Source organism: Vulpes lagopus, chromosome 13 (genome assembly GCF_018345385.1).
Source record: "Vulpes lagopus strain Blue_001 chromosome 13, ASM1834538v1, whole genome shotgun sequence".
Classification (NCBI taxonomy): Eukaryota; Metazoa; Chordata; class Mammalia; order Carnivora; family Canidae; genus Vulpes; species Vulpes lagopus.
In genome coordinates, this window is record NC_054836.1 from 47,642,662 (window position 1) to 47,660,528 (window position 17,867).

Below are 17,867 nucleotides of genomic sequence, written 5' to 3' on the forward strand. Positions count from 1 at the left end.
TTCTATTTTTTAGAGAGAGAGAAAGCAGGGAGGGAGGGGCAGAGGGAGATAGAGTATATCTTAAGCATGTTTCATGCCCAGCATGGAGCCTAATGCTGGGCTCCATTTCATGACCCTGAGATCATGATCTGAGATGAAATCAAGAGTCAGATGCTTATGCGACTGAGCCACGTAGGTGCCCTGAAAGATTGTTTTAAAAACAAAGCTTGTTTCTACCAATGAGCTTCTACCATAGTTCGTTTCTGCTTTAGCCATGTTGTTCTAAGCATGAATGTAATTGCTTTGGGCTTGGTTTTCCTTAATCTAAAAAGGAGGTGATTTGTGTGATTTTTAAAATCACTCAAAACATTTGTTTATTATATGTACTTTTTATTATGTACATACTTATGTATGTACTTTTTATTTCCTAGTGTCTGAAGAGTATAAAATACTAGGTCTATATCTTAATAATATTATTTGAATATCTTTTTATTCGGGTGTTTTATTATTTATTTATGATAATATTTATTTATTCATGCAAGACACAGAGAGAGGCACGGACATAGGCAGAGGCAGAAGCATGCTCCCTGCCTCTCCATGCGGGGAGCCTGATGCAGGACTTGATCCCAGGACCGCAGGATGATGACCTGAGCCAAAGGCAGATGCTCAGCCACTGAGCCACCCAAGTGTCCCCTATTTAGGTGTTTTAAGCCATAAATTATATGTTTGCTTAAAAAGAAGTGTCTCAGATTTCTAAGTAACTGAACGTAGAATTTTACATGTTTCTTATTGTAAGGAAAATCATTTAAGGAAAAAAAAAAAAAAAAAGAAAATCATTTAAGGAGAATAGACAAACATGTTTCAATAATTTGTTAAGTACCTAGTGCAAGTTTTTCAGGTCATGAAGAATTAGAGAATTTTGAATTTTTGGGGGAAATTTTTCAAAAAATTTTGAATTTTTTTTTCTTCTTAATCTAGAGAAATCTTGTACAAAACCATCACCATCAAAAAAACGCTGTTCTGACAACACCGAAGTAGAAGTTTCTAACTTGGAAAATGAAAAACCGGTTGAGTCAGTTTCTGCTAAACCCTGTCCTCCAAGTCCTGCACCTCCTCAGGCACAGCCGCCAGCACCCGCTCCCGTCAGTGATGCCGAGGCCGCCCCAGCCCCTGTGCCAGGAGTGAGGAGAGGGCTCAACTCAAGATTGGAAGCAACCACAGTCTCCTCAGTTAAAACACGAATGCAGAAACTGGCAGAGCAGCGGCGCCACTGGGATAATAATGATCTGACAGGTATGAATGATAGGGATGGCATGCCATTAAAATCCGTTTCAACTTGGTAGGTTGAAAATTTGAGGGATCCATTAACACACGAAAGATCAGTGCTTCTGTTTTATCTATCTCCCTAGTATCCATCACTTACAGATAGTTCGTGTATCAATAGTGTATATATTGGTTGGTTGTATTCTCCTTGAAGTAGATGCTGTTGAGGTTCTTAGATTAGTTCACAAAAGCTCGGTCTCATAACGGAACTATATTTGCAATAAAAAATCAATAGAGAACAAACGATACCCTCAGCTTTATTAGCAATGCTGATCTTCAGCTCTATATGCTAGAGATCCTATTTCATGGATTAACTAAATGAATTTGAGTGGCTAAGGGATGCGATGCTGTTTAATAGAGGGGAGAGAAAATGTAAACATTTGTTGAGCACCTACAATGCATGTTATGCCAAGGTGCTGGGAACCAATGAAGTGACCTGATCCTTGCCTCCTGTGGGCTCATACTCAGAGGGAGAATCTAAGAGCAAAGCAGCAGTCATGCTGCATAGGGTTATGTGTTCTGTGATAAATTTTGTCTCCTATCTTGTTACCCAAAAAGTCTTGAGATGACTTACAAAATCAACTATGTAACAAAACAAGAAAAATATGGAAATTCCAGGGTGAAGAGAAGGAAAATCAAAGAAGGGAAAGGTAAAATCCAGGCTCGAAGATCCATCTCACTTGCCAGAGTTACGAACTTGCTAGCAGCCAAGGCAAGGAGGTGAAACCATCTTAAATGACTACTATTTATAAGATTAAAGCAAAACCGTAGTTGGAACTAAGACTCAAGGGAACGTTCTTCCCTGGGTCCTCAAAGATGACTTTGTAGAAGATAGTGTGTAAGGTTTCTCAAGGTAGGCAGGTGGCCTGGCTCTGAGCTCAGTTCAGTGAACACAGTTCCAAAGAGAGCCAGCAGAGTACAGGTGGACAGCTCAGTGGCAACTGGGCCTTACCCAAGGAAGTATTCCTCAAGCTTTGGCTTTCAGCCTGGCTCCTGTATAACAGAAAAATTTGGACCATTGGATTGGAATCTCAGGAGTGTGGTGGAGCCCTGGGATGGACTTTTATCTTTTATTTTTTTTAATCTCTTTAATTTTTTTTTAATGCATCAGGCGTTACTTTGATGCATAGCCAGAATTGAGACCAAGTGATCTGAAGAAATGGATGGACTGTACATTTTAGTCAGTCTTTCATAAATGTCAGTCATTTTGCCTGAAATTTTGATAAGTATTGGACAGCAGAGCATTTAAGATTATCCTTTCGGGTAGCAATAGTAATTTCAAAGCAGGTATTGACTGCGAAGTGCTTAGGCATTCTAAATATTTTTTGTTCTAATATAGTAGAGTATAGCATTTAATCCTTATAGAAATCTTATGATACACATACTACCTTTATGTTCTAGAAGAGGAAACTGGGTTCTGAGAGGCTACGACACCTGATGAGAATCAGCAGCTAACATTTCAACCTCAGTTGTTTGACGCTAGGGCAGAATGATGAAGCCCTGTGGAAGTGAAGAAGGGAGGGTGGATCTGCGAGATTCAGGAAAAAGAATCTCTGGGCTGGATACCTGGATGGTGGGTGGTGGAGGAGGAGAAGGGAGAAGGAGGAAGAGGCCATGATGAGGAGGAACACGTTTGGGGAAATTTCAACATCACATATGTCATTTGGGGTGCCTGGGGGATAGCCGAATGGAGGTGGTAGGTAGGACACCACGGAGGACATGGCCCAAGGGCAGAACCATAGAGAATGATGTCACCAGTGGAAACACAGGCCTGCAGAGTGTGTACTGGCATCTAGTGACAGCAGCAGAAGCAACTTGAGGGCAGCGGTATAGGCAGAGGCAGGTTGAAGGGAGTTGAATGGTGAAAGAATGTGCAGGGCAAGAGAGATAGTAGTTCTAAAGGCGCATATATTGATGAGAGGGTGTTTTTAGTTCTAAGATGAGGCAGACTTGAGTATATTTATGTGCTGAGGGAAAAAAAGAGGTTTTGGGGGGTAGAATTGAGAATTCAGGCAGAAATGTAAGGCTTGGACAGTACGAAGGATACCTCTTCCATTGACTGAATTTTTGGAGCAGAAAGTGCCGTGAATTTTAATTTCCTCCCTATATGTGTTTTATGCATACACGCCTTCACAAGTATTAGTATTCGAGATCGATCTCCAAGTGAAGTAACTGTGGGAAAACATCTTAGTTTAGCCCTGTGCTATCTAATACTGTGGACACTTGCCATATGTAGCTTTTAAGATTTAAATTAATTAATTGAAATAAAATTGTTTCTTCGTTGCCCTAGGCACATTTCAAGTGCTCATGAGCCACATGTGGCTACTGGTTATTGTACGGAATAGCATGGGTATGGAACGTGTCCTTCATTGCAGGAAGTTTTATTGTACAGCACTAGTCTCATCCATTTTAAAACAAAGTGCCTGTGGAGTATGTAATCTTAAATTGTGCAGTGTCATAACATCATGAATTAATTCTAAAATTATAAACTAAGTATATGGTACCTTAGAGCACTCGTGATCCGTTAGAAATTGGAAAAAAATAGGTATAAGAAGTTTGTGGGTTTTTTTTTTTTCAATTTGGATTAAGTATCATCTGATTTGAAGAGATTGTCAAACTTGAGCAGCTTGGTAGTTTCATGTATTCAAGAGCTTTTTATTAGTTAAATCTACTAACTTTTTTTTTTTTTTTTTAAGATTTTATTTATTTGAGAGAGAGTGAGAGAGAGCAGGAACAGGGGGAGAAACAGAGAGGGAGAAGCAAACTCCTTGCTGAGCAGGGAGCCTCGCATGGGGCTCAATCCCAGGACCCTTGGATCATGACCTGAGCTGAAGGCAGACACTTAACTGACTGAGCTACCCAGGCACCCCTCTAACCTACTAACTTCTTTTCAAAATTCTTGAATGGAGTGATCTTGGTATTAAAAGTATGCATAACTCTTCAACATGGGTTTTAACTCTTTTTCTGAAAACATTTCCAGATGATATACCCGAAAGCTCACTCATCTCACCAATGCCATCAGAGGAAAGCACAGCTTCCTCTCCCAAACCACCCCTCTCAGATGCCTCGGCAACTCCAGTTGGTAGAAGGGGCCGTCTGGCTAACCTTGCTGCAACTATTTGCTCCTGGGAAGATGATGTCAGTTACTCATCTGCAAAGCAAAACAGTGCACAAGAACAGCCTGGTACCACTTGTTTATCCAAATTTTCCTCTGCAAGTGCAGCATCTGCTAGGATCAATAGCAGCAGTGTTAAGCAGGAAGCTACATGCTGTTCCCAAAGGGATGGCGAGGCCTCTTTGAATAAAGCTCCATCCTCGAGTGCTGTGGGTGTATCTCTGAATAATGCTGCAATTTCCAGCTCTGTGGTAAGCAATGCAATATTGGTCTTTGGAAATCTTTTTTCCTTATGAATAATAAGTGTATGTATGTATGTATAGTATTTTGGAATATATATATGTGTGTATTTTTAGAAATTGGTGTCCTAGAAAGTAGAAATCATAAATTTGGTAGCCTATCCCAAGATAACTTAGTAGCTGACAAGTAAATTACACTAATTTCATACAATTCCAAGGTGTATAATAATGGAATGATGGAGCCTCTTAGTCATCACGGAAAGCACTGAACATTACTTTCTCTGTAGAATGCTTTATGTATGTGTATAAATATAAGATATGGAATTTCTCTGAAAAGATATCATAAACCAGTAGATAACATTGATTTCAGAAGGCAAATTGCGGAACAAGATTTTTAAGGGTGGGTATGGTAATTTTACCATTTATCCTTTTGAAGTGTTTGAAAGTTTTACCTTGCACGTGAATTACGTGATCAGCTTTTAAAACCAATCTTAAAAAAAAAAAAAAAAACGCAAAAAAGGAAAAGCAGTATGTTTCTGAGCATAGTTCTAAATGCAGAGCCAGGTTTTAGAATTAGATAGACCTGCATTCAATCCTAGCCCTGCCACATAATTAGAAGTGTGGCTTTGGACAGGTTACTTAATCTTGTAAAACCTTACTTTCCCATCTGTAAAATGGAAAAGAAAGGGTTATTGGGAGGACTAAATGAGATAATGTGCATAAAACCTTTAGCAGAGTGCTTGGCACATAGCACTTTAATATGTTATAGTTAGCCATCAAGTACATGATATATTTTTGTTAAATTAATATTAACTTAATTAAAATGCAAAAAATATGCATTGTAGTCTTATAAGTTAAAATTTGTAAAGGTGCTAGTGAGATAATCTGAAAGAAACTGTTATTTAAAATAGGGAGTGATCCTATTCCTTATGAAATTACTTGTCAGTGTATTATACAGGCTAAACTGCATATTATAATTTGAGTAATAGCATTTTCTAGTTTGACGTCTTGTCAAGCCTTTCAGATTGGTTTGATCTATTAAAGATAATTTTTTTTCATAAGTTTATGTAAAGGCTACTAAGCAAATAGAATTACTCATTTTGTTATAATTTTAGTATATGTGCTGCCAAAGTGAGCACAGACTCATTTTGTCATAAGACTACCTTTAGATACTGTCAATATTGTTATTTACCCTAAGTGTTATTGTATTTCAGAAAGCGGCTTCTTCCCCAGTGAAATCTTCTATATCCATTACTGATGCTAAAAATTGTGAGGGACAAAATCCTGAACTACTTCAGAAAACTCCTCTTAGTTCCCTGAAAACAGATGTAGTATCAAAACCAATTGAGAAGTCAACTGTGTCCCAGACAACTCGGCCCAAAGAAGAATTAAATAGAGAAATTTGTCAGCACTCTCAATCTAAAGACAAATCTGCGACATCAGGTTATGTATCTTTAAAAAAATTGAGTTAGTGCTGATTTTTCAGGGTGTCTATTCTCAGCATTTTAAATATCTAGTTGTGAATTGCACAGTACAGGTTTGCTATGGCAAGTGCCTGAATGTATATGAGACTTCTTCAAATTCAGCTTTAATTCATTGAATGAATATTCATTAATGGGGACTTGCCCATTTACTGTTCAAAGTATATAACTTGTTACATTTTAATAGTTTAAACATGCATTTTTTTCTAGAATGACTATGGTAGATACCTTTTTCTATACTTTTTTGTTGGAGACAAAATGTATACTGGAAATCATGTATTACGGGTATAATGGAGAAACATTCTTGCAACCAAGTGTGCAGAGCAGTGCTTTTCAAACTTTGATATGAAGGCACCCCTAATAACAGAGGAAAGTGAATGTGTATACAAATGACTCTACTCCCAATTATATTTGTATGTGTGTATATTCTGTGTATGTAGATGTAAAAGTTCAAAATTATTTCCTGTAGTAAATTGGTGTTCCTGGAAATCTGTATTTATTTTGTAGGGATTTACACCTTCTGGCATACCCCTACATGCTATCAGTTGAGAAACACAGGACTAAAAAATATGATTCAAATATATGGAAATATAGTTTACTCTGAACTATATTCTGTTTTCAATTGAATTGCTTTTGGAAATACTTTTAATTCAAAATTTTAACTTCTTAAAAATACAATCTCTCTGGATACTGTAGTTTCTCATAAAAAGAAGTAGAGAGATGAGAGGAGGAATCCATTAGTTAGGGGCTGGGAAACCAGCAGTCAGTTTCCAGATGAGCCGAAATGAGAATGGGAAACAATAGCAGAATCCCCACATGCAGTAGGAGTAGTTACTCTCACTTTTCTAAAGACATATGGCATAGATCAGAAGCATTTTTTTATTATTCTTAGCTATTGGATATGCCCAGTATATATTATCATGGCCTCAGAGATATTTAATTTACATGTTTCTTTGTATTCTTAATGCATTCTAGTTTGAGATTTGGTGTGGAGTGACACATGGAGTCTTCAGACTCTGCCTGTGGGTCAAATTGTGCCCTTTACCTGTTTTTGCAAATAGTTGTATTGGAACACAGCCACACTCATTTACATACATGCAGTGTGTGGCTGTTTTCATGCTTCAATGCAGAGTTCAGTAGCTAGGATAGTGGTCACATGGCCTGCAAAGCCCAAAATATATACTGTTTGGCCTTTTGTAGGAAAATGTTGATTTCTGATAGAGATAAATCTCTTTTTCTGTAGTACAACCCTATCATCCCATTTGTTCTACTTAAAATGTACCTCATATTATTTCAATTGAGTAGGAATTTGACTTTGAAAAAAACAAAAAAAGGAATTTGACTTTGTAGAAATCAAAATATCCCTTGATAAGGTCAATAGTCTCTAATTTTTCTTTTGAAAGAGAAAAAGGGTTTAATCCTTGGATTTTATATTGGACTTCCTAAAAGGAAGGTAAACTAAATTGGGCTGTAGAAATATAAGTAATTGAGTTATCATGACTAGGACACTTGGTGGTTAGGAATACTGTTAATACACATACAGTCCATTTCCAGTCATTCAGGTTCTGCTTATTTAGTTGAAGGGTTGTCTGATTCCCACTATCCTCGCACTCTGCCTTTTAAAAATTCTTCCGGGGATCCCTGGGTGGCGCAGCGGTTTGGCGCCTGCCTTTGGCCCAGGGCGCGATCCTGGAGACCCGGGATCGAATCCCACATCGGGCTCCCGGTGCATGGAGCCTGCTTCTTCCTCCGCCTGTGTCTCTGCCTCTCTCTCTCTCTCTGTGACTATCATAAATAAAAAAAAAAAAAAAAAAAAAAAAAAAAAAAAAAAAAAAAAGGACTTCTAGTTTAAAAAAAAAAAAATTCTTCCTCAGGCAGCCCGGGTGGCTCAAGCCGTTTAGCGCCGCCTTTGGCCCAGGGCCTGATCCTGGAGACCCGGGATCAAGTCCTCCGGGATCAAGTCCTACGTCAGGCTCCTTGCATGACGCCTGCTTCTCCCTCTGCCTGTGTCTCTGCTTCTCTCTCTCCTCTCTGTGTATTCTCAGAAATAAATAAATAAATAAATTTAAAAAAAATTCTTCCTTTTCTTTCCTTTGTAAACAACTAAACCCTATAAATAAATTCTAGGATGTGGAATTAAATAGAATAGTATGGCAAATTTTTTAAAGCTATTTTCATATTGTTTACTTTCCGAGTAAGTATTCTAAGTAGAATCAAAGCATTTTAGAGCCATACTGGATTTTAGAACTGTTTCAATACATATTATAATTGCTACTTATCCTAAATAGCCTCCAAAATGTATGTGTTTTCTGTAGGAGGAGCAGGAATTAAGCCTTTCCTGGAACGCTTTGGAGAGCGTTGTCAAGAATACAGCAAACAAAGTCCTGCTCGGAGCACACCCCATAGAACCCCTGTTATCACTCCAAATACAAAGGCCATCCAAGAAAGATTATTCAAGCAAAACGCATCTTCATCTACTACCCATTTAGCACAGCAGCTCAAGCAGGTCTGGCTTACTGCTTTTAACATTATTCATTACATGGTCTTGGCATAGAACCTAGAAATCAAATTGGAAATTCCGATGCCAGCCTTTTTGAGGGAGATAAATAGCATCTTGGTACTCTGTATTGCTTATTTCAAATTAGAAATACTATTGTCTTTTTCTATGCATGTTGTGAATGTTTTAATCTTAAAACTGAAGACAAGCAAAGTTGAGTAGTGTTTGAATATTATTTTTAAACATACTGTTGGCTCTTGTGTAAAATAGAGCTTTTGGTGGTTTTAGGAACGTGAGAAAGAACTAGCATGTCTTCGTGGCCGATTTGACAAGGGCAATTTATGGAGTGCAGAAAAAGGCGAAAAACCAAGAAGCAAACAACTAGAAACCAAACAGGTAGTGTAAACTAGAAATATGAACGTGAACTTGGTACTAAGGTAGTGCTTGTGGTTCTGCACTGTAAAACAATTCTTCATCTTGTTCCAATTAACTGTGCCATTTTCCATTCATAAACTCCTTCAATGTTTATAGCAACTCTGCTTTTCTCTTGTGACACTTTCCCCCGTTCAATGGAGCTCTTAACGTATTCACTGATGACCTACTTAAAATCAAATTTTTAAAACACATACTTATTCAATTGATTTCATATTTCTCTTAATATTTTACTTAGATGCTGGTTCTAAAATGTTTCTCAGAATGTATTTTTTTCATTAATGGTTGTATACTCTCCCCAGGTACCACAGTTAGACTACCCATAATCTTTTTCAGTCATCAAATATGTACCCAGTTTCTCTTTATTCCTGTATTACTTACTGTCAAATTTCATTAATTGGCCTTCAACAAAGTCCTGACTTATAAATACTTGTTTCATTTACATGCCTACTATGCACAGAATACTGCATTAGGATATACTTTTGGGACATCTGGATGGCTCAGCGGTTGAGCGCCTATCTTCCGCCCAGGGCATGATCCTGGAGTCCCGGGATCGAGTCCCACATTGGGCTCCCTGCGTGGAGCCTGCTTCTCCCTCTGCCTGTGTCTCTGCCTCTCTCTGTCTCTCTCTCTCTGTGTCTCTCATGAATAAATAAATCTTTAAAAAAACAAAAAAAAGGGTATACTTTTAAGCTCATAATAATATAATTATATTTATAATAGAAGTATATATTTAAATATAAATTCTATTTATATTTTAAGTGGGTACCAGTAGAAATAGAACAATACATTTAACCAGTATTCTTTGAGAAACACCTATTTAATTGATTTTGGTTTTTATCAGTTCTCTTGCTTAACAAATCATATTTGCCGGGGTTCTGACCTAACCCTGTTTTCTTCTCATTCACCCTGGGACATCTCTTCACTGTCCTCCTGTTTTGCTTCAGCCAAGCCCAGAAATGCCAACATGCTTGACTGTGCTGTTTCCTCTCTCCAGAACTCCAGGCCTGGTTGGCTAGTAGAGGTCTCTGCACTTTGCAGCAGTAAATTCTCCATGTAGTCTCTGTCTTCACCTAGGGCTTCATTCTGTACCTCATCATCTAAAACAGTCTGGGAGTTCTTTCTTGCCTCCTTCCTCTTATTACTGTGTCTTCCCCTGGCACACACATGAACACACAAGCCTCCAATATGCCACAAGCTGCCTGTCCTCTCTGTTTTCCTCTGCTGGCACCTTAATCACTTCTCAGAGCTTTGTATTGAAAACTTTGGTTCTAGTCTGGCTGTTCTCCTGTGCATCTTACCTACTGCTGCCAGAGAAATATTTTTAAAAGGCAGATACTCGGATCTTCACTTGCTTAAAATCCTAGCAAGCTTTCCATAGCTATCATCAGGAAAACATCTAGAATCATTCAGAACCTGGCTTCTCACTGCTTCTCCACATGTGTACTTCAGTCCTGTCGTGCAGACTATTTGCAGTGTCTCAAATATATCCATGTTTTCAGATCTCTTCGTCTTTGCCTTGCTATTTCTCTCTGAAAGTGGTTATCTCTGTGGTGAGCTCCTACCTTATTAGGAATAGGTCAAACTTTAATCCCCTCTGGAAATCCTTATCTGGCCCTTTTCCCCTGGCGACCCTCTTTTTCACCATGTCATTCTGTTCTTTACCTCAAGGGATATGTTTCACCTTTGCTTTCTACCACATCTACTAGAGCCTTATCTGTCTTCATCTGTGTTCTTAGTGTTTGGCTCACAGGAGTTCAATAAATTTGTCCTTGAAGGAGAGAATGAATGTGCTAATCATTGCCATCTGCATACAACAAGCTGTTATCTGTCATCTTAAAATAGAAACAACTCACTGGATCCCCTATTCCTCGCCCTCTCTTTACCTTCTTTTCATTCAGACTCTTCCAGAAGAGTTATCTCTTGCTGCTTACAATTTTTTTCCTCCTTTCTCTCTTAATCTCTCCACTCAGGCTGTCACCACTGCCTCCTTATCAAATTCACCAGGGATCTTTAGTAATCAATTTTTAGGCCTATAACTTGACCTATTAGCACTTGGCATTGTTGATGACACTCTTCTGTCTGAAGCACCTTCTTCACTTGGTTGCCAGTATATCACATCATGGCTTTTCTGCTACATCTTTGGAAATACAGGACAACAGTTCTTAACCTATTGTGTGCTAAATAATTCTTGCTAAACCTGTGGATGGTTACACATATGCATGTAAAGAACATTCTAAACATAGTTACAGGGAGTTCAGGGGGCTGCTCACTCAGAGCTCATCTCTGGTACCCACTGAGGGAGCAGTCAAAGAGATAAGAGGAAAAAGTAATTGAGTGTTGTGTTACTATAGTCAAAGGAAGAAAGAAACTTTCAGAAGGAGGAAATGGTCAGTATTGCCAGGTATGTGTCGTCAAATGTGGACTGGACCGAGACCACTGGGTTTTGGAAGGAAAAGCTAGTTGTTACTTGGCAAGAGCAGTTTTAGTGAAGTGGTGAGGGGAGAATGCAGGTGGTGGTGGGTGAAGAGCAGGGCAGAGAGCAAAGGCAGTCCTCAGAAGTTTGGTTCCAAAAGGAACGGAAGGAAGGAGGTGATGGTTGCAAGGAGATTAGGAGTGAAGTATGGCTTGTGTTTGTGGTTGTGTTTGTTTTGTTCTTTCTAAGGATACGTTAGTCAACTTTAATGACAAAAGTAAGAGGTTTTATTGGACACCTGGGTGGCTAAGTCAGTTAAGTGTCTGATGTGGTTTCAGCTCAGGTTGTGATTTCAGGGTCATGGGATTGAGCCTCATGTTGGGGTCCATGCTGAACGTGGAGCCTGCTTGAGACTCTCTCTCTCTCTGTGCCCCTCCCCGCTTGCACATGTGCATGCACTCTAAATAAATACAAAAAAGTCTTTTAAAAAATGTAAGTTTTATGATGAGGATAAGTGATGCTGACTGATAGGATAAGATAAACCTTTCAAGAGGTAAGAGTGGATGAACTTGAGAGCATGGTGAAGGGAAAGGATTAGGAAAGGTTTCTGGTTGGTAAGAAGGAAGAAGGAAAACAGTGTTGGGGGCAGGTGGTTTTAGAAGTATGGTGACAGAAAACTGGTGGGATTTCCATCTGGTTACTTCTGTTTTATTCATCCTTAGGGAAGGGAAGGTGACAGGTGTGATACTCTGGAGAATGGGAGAGAGCTGATTCGGAAAGAGGAGTAGTGTTGAGATTCAGGTGGGATAGAGAGCATACATTCCTAATAGAATCAAACGAGTTGTGAGGTTTTCCTCTAGATATGTCCAAAGAGCCTGGATATAAAACACAGAGAAGGTGGATTGTTACAGGGACGGAGTTTGCTAGACATAAGGAATGGAAGTACTGTAGAGGTGAGGGAGTGGAAGATATTGGTGAGATTGTGGTTGAACTGAAGGGTTGTGAAGTCTAACCTGGATGGAGCTGTAAGGAAATAGATTGGGGGGGGGGGCGGATCCCTGGGTGGCTCAGCAGTTGAGCACCTGCCTTTGGCCCAGGGCGTGATCCCAGAGACCTGGGATCGAGTCCCACGTCGGGCTCCCTGCATGGAGCCTGCTTCTCCCTCTGCCTGTGTCTGCCCCCCCCCCCTCTCTCTCTGTATCTCTCATGAATAAATAAATAAAATCTTAAAAAAAAATAGATGGGGGTGCCAGGAAGAAAAGCATCAAATGGCCACACGTCCCCATGAGGCCAAAGAACAGGATCTGGTAGGAATTCCTGAGTAAGAGAGCTGGAGAAATTGGAGGGTTTCAGGGAAGAAGCTGATTTTAGATGATGGCTGAATTGGAGCGGTCGTGAAGATCTTTGGAGTTGAAGTATTTATGCAACTGAGGGATCAGGATGTTGGCTAGAAGGTACTTGTGGCTTCCGATACCACCAATGGCAGGTCTTGGACTGGAGAAGTAGAATGGCGAGTGCAGTATAACCAGAGGGCTTGCACCTAGAGGAGCACGAACAGGAGGAGAGAATTACTAAGAGCTTCAAATTATTGTTGGAGCTGGGGAGGGGCTGTCTGTCACGTTGTCAGGGTGCAGGGGAGAGAACCACCTTTATTACTACAGAAGATGGTAGGCAAGTCCTGCATTCACAAGAGAGTCAGGCCTGCAGCACAGCAGTAGATAGTTTACTCTCTGTGCATATAAAGCTTCTTCTAACTTGAGAGTCAAAATAGTCTGGAAGTCACTCTGGAATAAGAATATGTGGGTTTGTAAACTGCACATGCCAGTTACTAGGCCAAGTGTGCAAGTCACTTAACTCCTCTTTGTCTTCACCTTTTCATTCGTAAAATGGAAGTAACAGCACCTAACCCTTTCAGGGTTACTAAAGGAGGACTGGGGAGGCAATAATGTCAAGTGCTTAGAAAGGTGACTGTCGCACATTAGGCTCTGTGAAGCATTAGTTCCTATTATTTCTACTCTTATTTACTTATTTCTCCAGTCCTTTAATCATAAAGCCTTTGCAAATCAAACAACGGAAGTTTCTCTTTCATGGCCTTATAAATGATTAAGAAAGACTTAGATGAGGGATTTTTTTTTTTCACATTCTGTTTTTGTTCCTTGTTTTTTTTTTTTTTTTTTTTTGCCTTTTACCCACTGAGTAATTGTTAAGAGGAATCTTGATGTAGAACTGTCAGTAGATTTTATAGATGTGGGCTGAGGTAAGTGGCAAAGGGGAATTGCCTTTCTCTGTGTGTGGCGTTCACTTTAATCGGTTTATCCAAAACTACTCTGGTGTGAATTTTCATTCTTGCCTCCTAGTCTCTTAAAGTCCATACTGGGAATTACCAAGAATGCTGAACTAGCACTGAGGGCTTCTTGTGTTCTTAAACGTGGTTGGGACCTTTCACATATATTATTTTGTTCTGAGGAACCTTACATAGAATAACAACTCTTGTTTGTTTTCATTTAATAACATGTAAAAAGAAAAAATCTGTAGTTTTGGAAATCTTCATTTGCTTTTTTGTAGGAAGTACACTGTCAGAACACTCCCCTCAAAAAACATCAAGCTGTTTCAAATACCCCATCGCTTCCAGTAACAGAAAAGGTAACAGAAAATCAAAGGCCAGGAGAATCTTCCGGTACAGAACCTACAGGTCAGCATTTTCTATTTCTGCTCCATTTACAGGGTAGCTTTCTGTCTGCTATAGTTTTGGAAATTGCATTGGAAAACAGAAATACTGCTTTAATGTAAAAAGATAAATCTCTTTATTGCTACTCATTCTTTCAGTTCTAGCCTTGCAATATGCTTTTTCCTTAGTTCTCTTTCCAGACTCAGAACTCATGCTCTTGATGGGGGAGGATAAATTACTACAGCTCTGTTTTTTGGGGGTGTTTTTTTAGAAAGATTCAGTAAGATCTATTGAATTTTAGAGTGTGCATGCTGTTTAATTTAGCTTCTCTACAAGTGTTTCTGTAAGTTGAATTCTTACAACTAGTGTGCAAAGATGTATATACAAACAGATGAATTGTAGCTCTGTTTGTAGTAGTAATAAGGTATAAATGATCTCAATGTCCATCAGTAGAAAACTTTAAATAAATTATGCTAAATCAATGTTCCCTAATATTATGTAGCTGCTTAATAGACTAAGAGCATTGTGTGGAAGGACATTTAATATGTCATAGACACTTAGACATTTTTAAATTTTTGAAAAATTATGGTAAAAAACGCATTACTAAAATTTACCATCCTAACAAAAGTGCAAAGTTCAGGAGTGTTAAGTATATTCATATCGTTGTGGAACAGATCACCAGAATGTATTCATCTTGTAGAACTGAAACTGTATACATCAAACAATAATTCCCCATTTCCTCCTCTCTTCAGCCCCTGGTAACCACCATTCTACTCTGTTTCTATGAATTTGACTACTTTAGAAACCTCATATAAGTGTAATCATAGTATTTGTCTTTTGTAACTAGCTTTTTTAAAAAAAAGTTTTATTTATTTATTTGAGAGAGAAAATGCCAGGGGGAGGGGCAGAGAGACTTTAGCAGATTCCATGCTAAACACAGAGCCCAACTCAGGGCTTGATCCCATGACCCTGAGAGATCACAACCTGAGCCAAAACCAAATCGGATACTTAACCAGCTGTGCCACCCAGGCACCCCTGTTACTAACATGGTTAATTTAGCATAATATCCTCAAGATTTATATATGTTGTAGCAAGTAACAGGAATTCCTTCCTTTTTAAGGCTGAATAATACACCATTGTGCATATATACATTTTGTTTAGCTACTTTCTATCAATGGACATTTTGGTTGCTTCCATCTCTTGATTATTGTGAATAGTGCTGCTATGGATGTGGGTATACAAATATCTCTTTGAGACTCTGCTTTCAGTTCTTGGTATATACCCAGTATGGGGTCGCTAGATCATATAGTGGATCTATTTTAAGTATTTCAAGGAACCATTATACTATTTTCTATAGTAGTCACACCATTTTACAGTCTCACCAACATAGCACAAATGTCCTAGTTTTTTCACATTCTTGTCAACACTTGTTATTTTCTTTCTTTTCTTTTTTTTTTTTTTTGATAGTAGCTATCCTTATGGTTGTGAGATGATAGCTCATTGTGATTTTTGATTTCTTTTATAATTAGTGATGTTGAGCATCTTTTCATATCCTCGTTGATTGTTTATATATCATCTTTGGAGAAACATCTGGTCAAGTTCTTTGCCAATTTTCTAATCAGGGTATTTTATTTTTGTTGTTGTGTTTTAGGAGTTCTTTGTATTTTCTGAATACATTAACCTCTTATCAGAAACATAATTTACAAATATTTTCCCCTATTCTATAGGTTGTCTTTGTAACTCTGTTGAATGTGTCCTTTGATGCACAGAAGTTTTTAAGTTTAATGTAGTCCCATTTATTTGTGCTTTTGTGGCCTGTGGTTTTACTGTCACACCCAAGAAATTGCCAAATCTGTTGTTATGAAGCTTTTTCTCCTGTTTTGAGTCTTACATTTGGGTCTTTAATCCACTGTGAGTTAATTTTTGTATATGGTGTCAGGTAAGGGTTCAGCTTCATTTTTCACATCTGAATATTTAGTTTTCCCAGCATCATTTGTTGAAGAGACTATCCTTTCCCCACTAAATCATCTTGGCAGCCTTGTAAAAGATCATTTGATCATATATATGAGGTTTTGTTTAGTGGCTCTCTATTCTGGCTATTCCATTGGCCTATGTGTCTGTGTTTGAGCCATACTGTGTTGATTACTGTAGTTTTATAATATATTTTGAAATCAGGAAATGTCAGTCTTCTAATTTTGTTCTTTTTCAAAATTATTTTAGATGTTCAAGGTCCCCTAAAGCTATATGAATTTTAGGATGGACTTTACTGTTTCTCCAAAAAATGCTATTAATAAGAATGCATTGAATCTGTATATTGGGTAGTATTGACATCTTGACAATATTAAATTTTCCAATCCATAAACATGGGCTGTCTTTCCAGCTATTTGTGTTTTATTTAATGTCTTTCAGAAATGTTTTGTAGCTTTAAGCGTACAAGTCTGTCACTTGGTTAGCTTTATTCCTAAGTATTTTATTCTTTTTTTTTTCTAAGTATTTAATCCTATGAACAGAGGTAATCTTACTTCTTCTTTTCAAATCTGGATGTTTTTTATTTCTTTTTCTTGCCTGTTGCTCTGACTAGGACCTCCAGACTTTGCTGAATACAAGTAGTAAGAGTGATCACCCTTGTCTTGTTCTTGATCTTAGAGGAAAAGCTTTCAGTCTTTCCTACTGAGTATCTTGTTATATGCTATAGGCGTTTCATATGTGGCCATTATTATGTTGAGATAGTTCCTTTCTGTTGCTAGTTTGTAAAGTGTTTTTATTGACACTTTTTTTTTTTTAAGTAAAAGAAATGCACAACAGCATGCATAGTATGGTCACCTTCTGATAAAACAAAAGGATGTACACATTTGCATACATAGGGGCAAAACTGAAAGAACAAACAGTAACCTGGTAATACTGGCATCCCCTTTATTTGGGGATGAAGAGAGAAATGGGAATGCAAAGACAGGACAGTTGTCTTGGGGGATTCTCTATACGTTTCAAGATTTAAAAAGCATAGTTTTATAATCAAAAGACAATACATAATATTCCTTAACTGAAAAATTCTAGGTTTTTAATATATGTTAATATGGTTTTTGTTACAATTTTTTTTAGGTTTTACTGAATGTAAAATGACGAAGTCTAGCCCTTTGAAAATCACATTGTTTTTAGAAGAGGATAAGTCTTTAAAAGTAACATCAGACCCAAAGGTCGAGCAGCAGACTGGTTGGTTTTTATGTTTTATTTCGTATTAACTCTGGACTCACTATAAGAGATAATATATTGGTATAAACACATATTCAAGTATTGTTTGTGTTCTATATTTCAAAATGTCTTGTGATTCTGTAATATTCTCTCTCTTTTTTAACTAGGAAATACTCTAGCTTCCACAAAGAGATAGCAATGTTAACAGTTATCTTTTGGTCACAGACCCCTGTGAAAATCTGATTAAAGCTGTCACTCACTTTCACAGGGAAAGGAAATCTGCTCTTCTTCCACACTCTTTATATTTATATTAGAGGAATTAGTGGTTCTTGAAGATTATTTGGGAACCCTGCTCTAAGTGATAGTCAGATTTTTCTGTTATTCACTGCCATGTGAGAGAGAACTCCCCAACAATAAAAAAAGAGTTTACTTGAAAGAACATTTTTTTCATAAGTCTGAAGCTTGTGGCTGTTATCTTGTCATTTGCATTCTTCCTTAATATTCTTTTTTAAACCCAAAGCATTAAAT

The 17,867-nt window shown here is 38.0% G+C and overlaps 1 protein-coding gene across 1 annotated transcript in view; it reads left to right on the forward strand.

The window, feature by feature from the left end:
• The window catches only part of ANLN (anillin actin binding protein), a 47,265-nt gene that overhangs the window by 9,317 nt on the left and 20,081 nt on the right, over nt 1-17,867 (forward strand). The window contains exons 3-9 of the mRNA XM_041727510.1: nt 958-1,272; nt 4,283-4,668; nt 5,871-6,099; nt 8,453-8,643; nt 8,923-9,030; nt 14,048-14,174; nt 17,250-17,360. Coding sequence (XP_041583444.1) covers nt 958-1,272; nt 4,283-4,668; nt 5,871-6,099; nt 8,453-8,643; nt 8,923-9,030; nt 14,048-14,174; nt 17,250-17,360 — 1,467 coding nt within the window. The remainder of the gene's footprint in view (nt 1-957; nt 1,273-4,282; nt 4,669-5,870; nt 6,100-8,452; nt 8,644-8,922; nt 9,031-14,047; nt 14,175-17,249; nt 17,361-17,867) is intronic.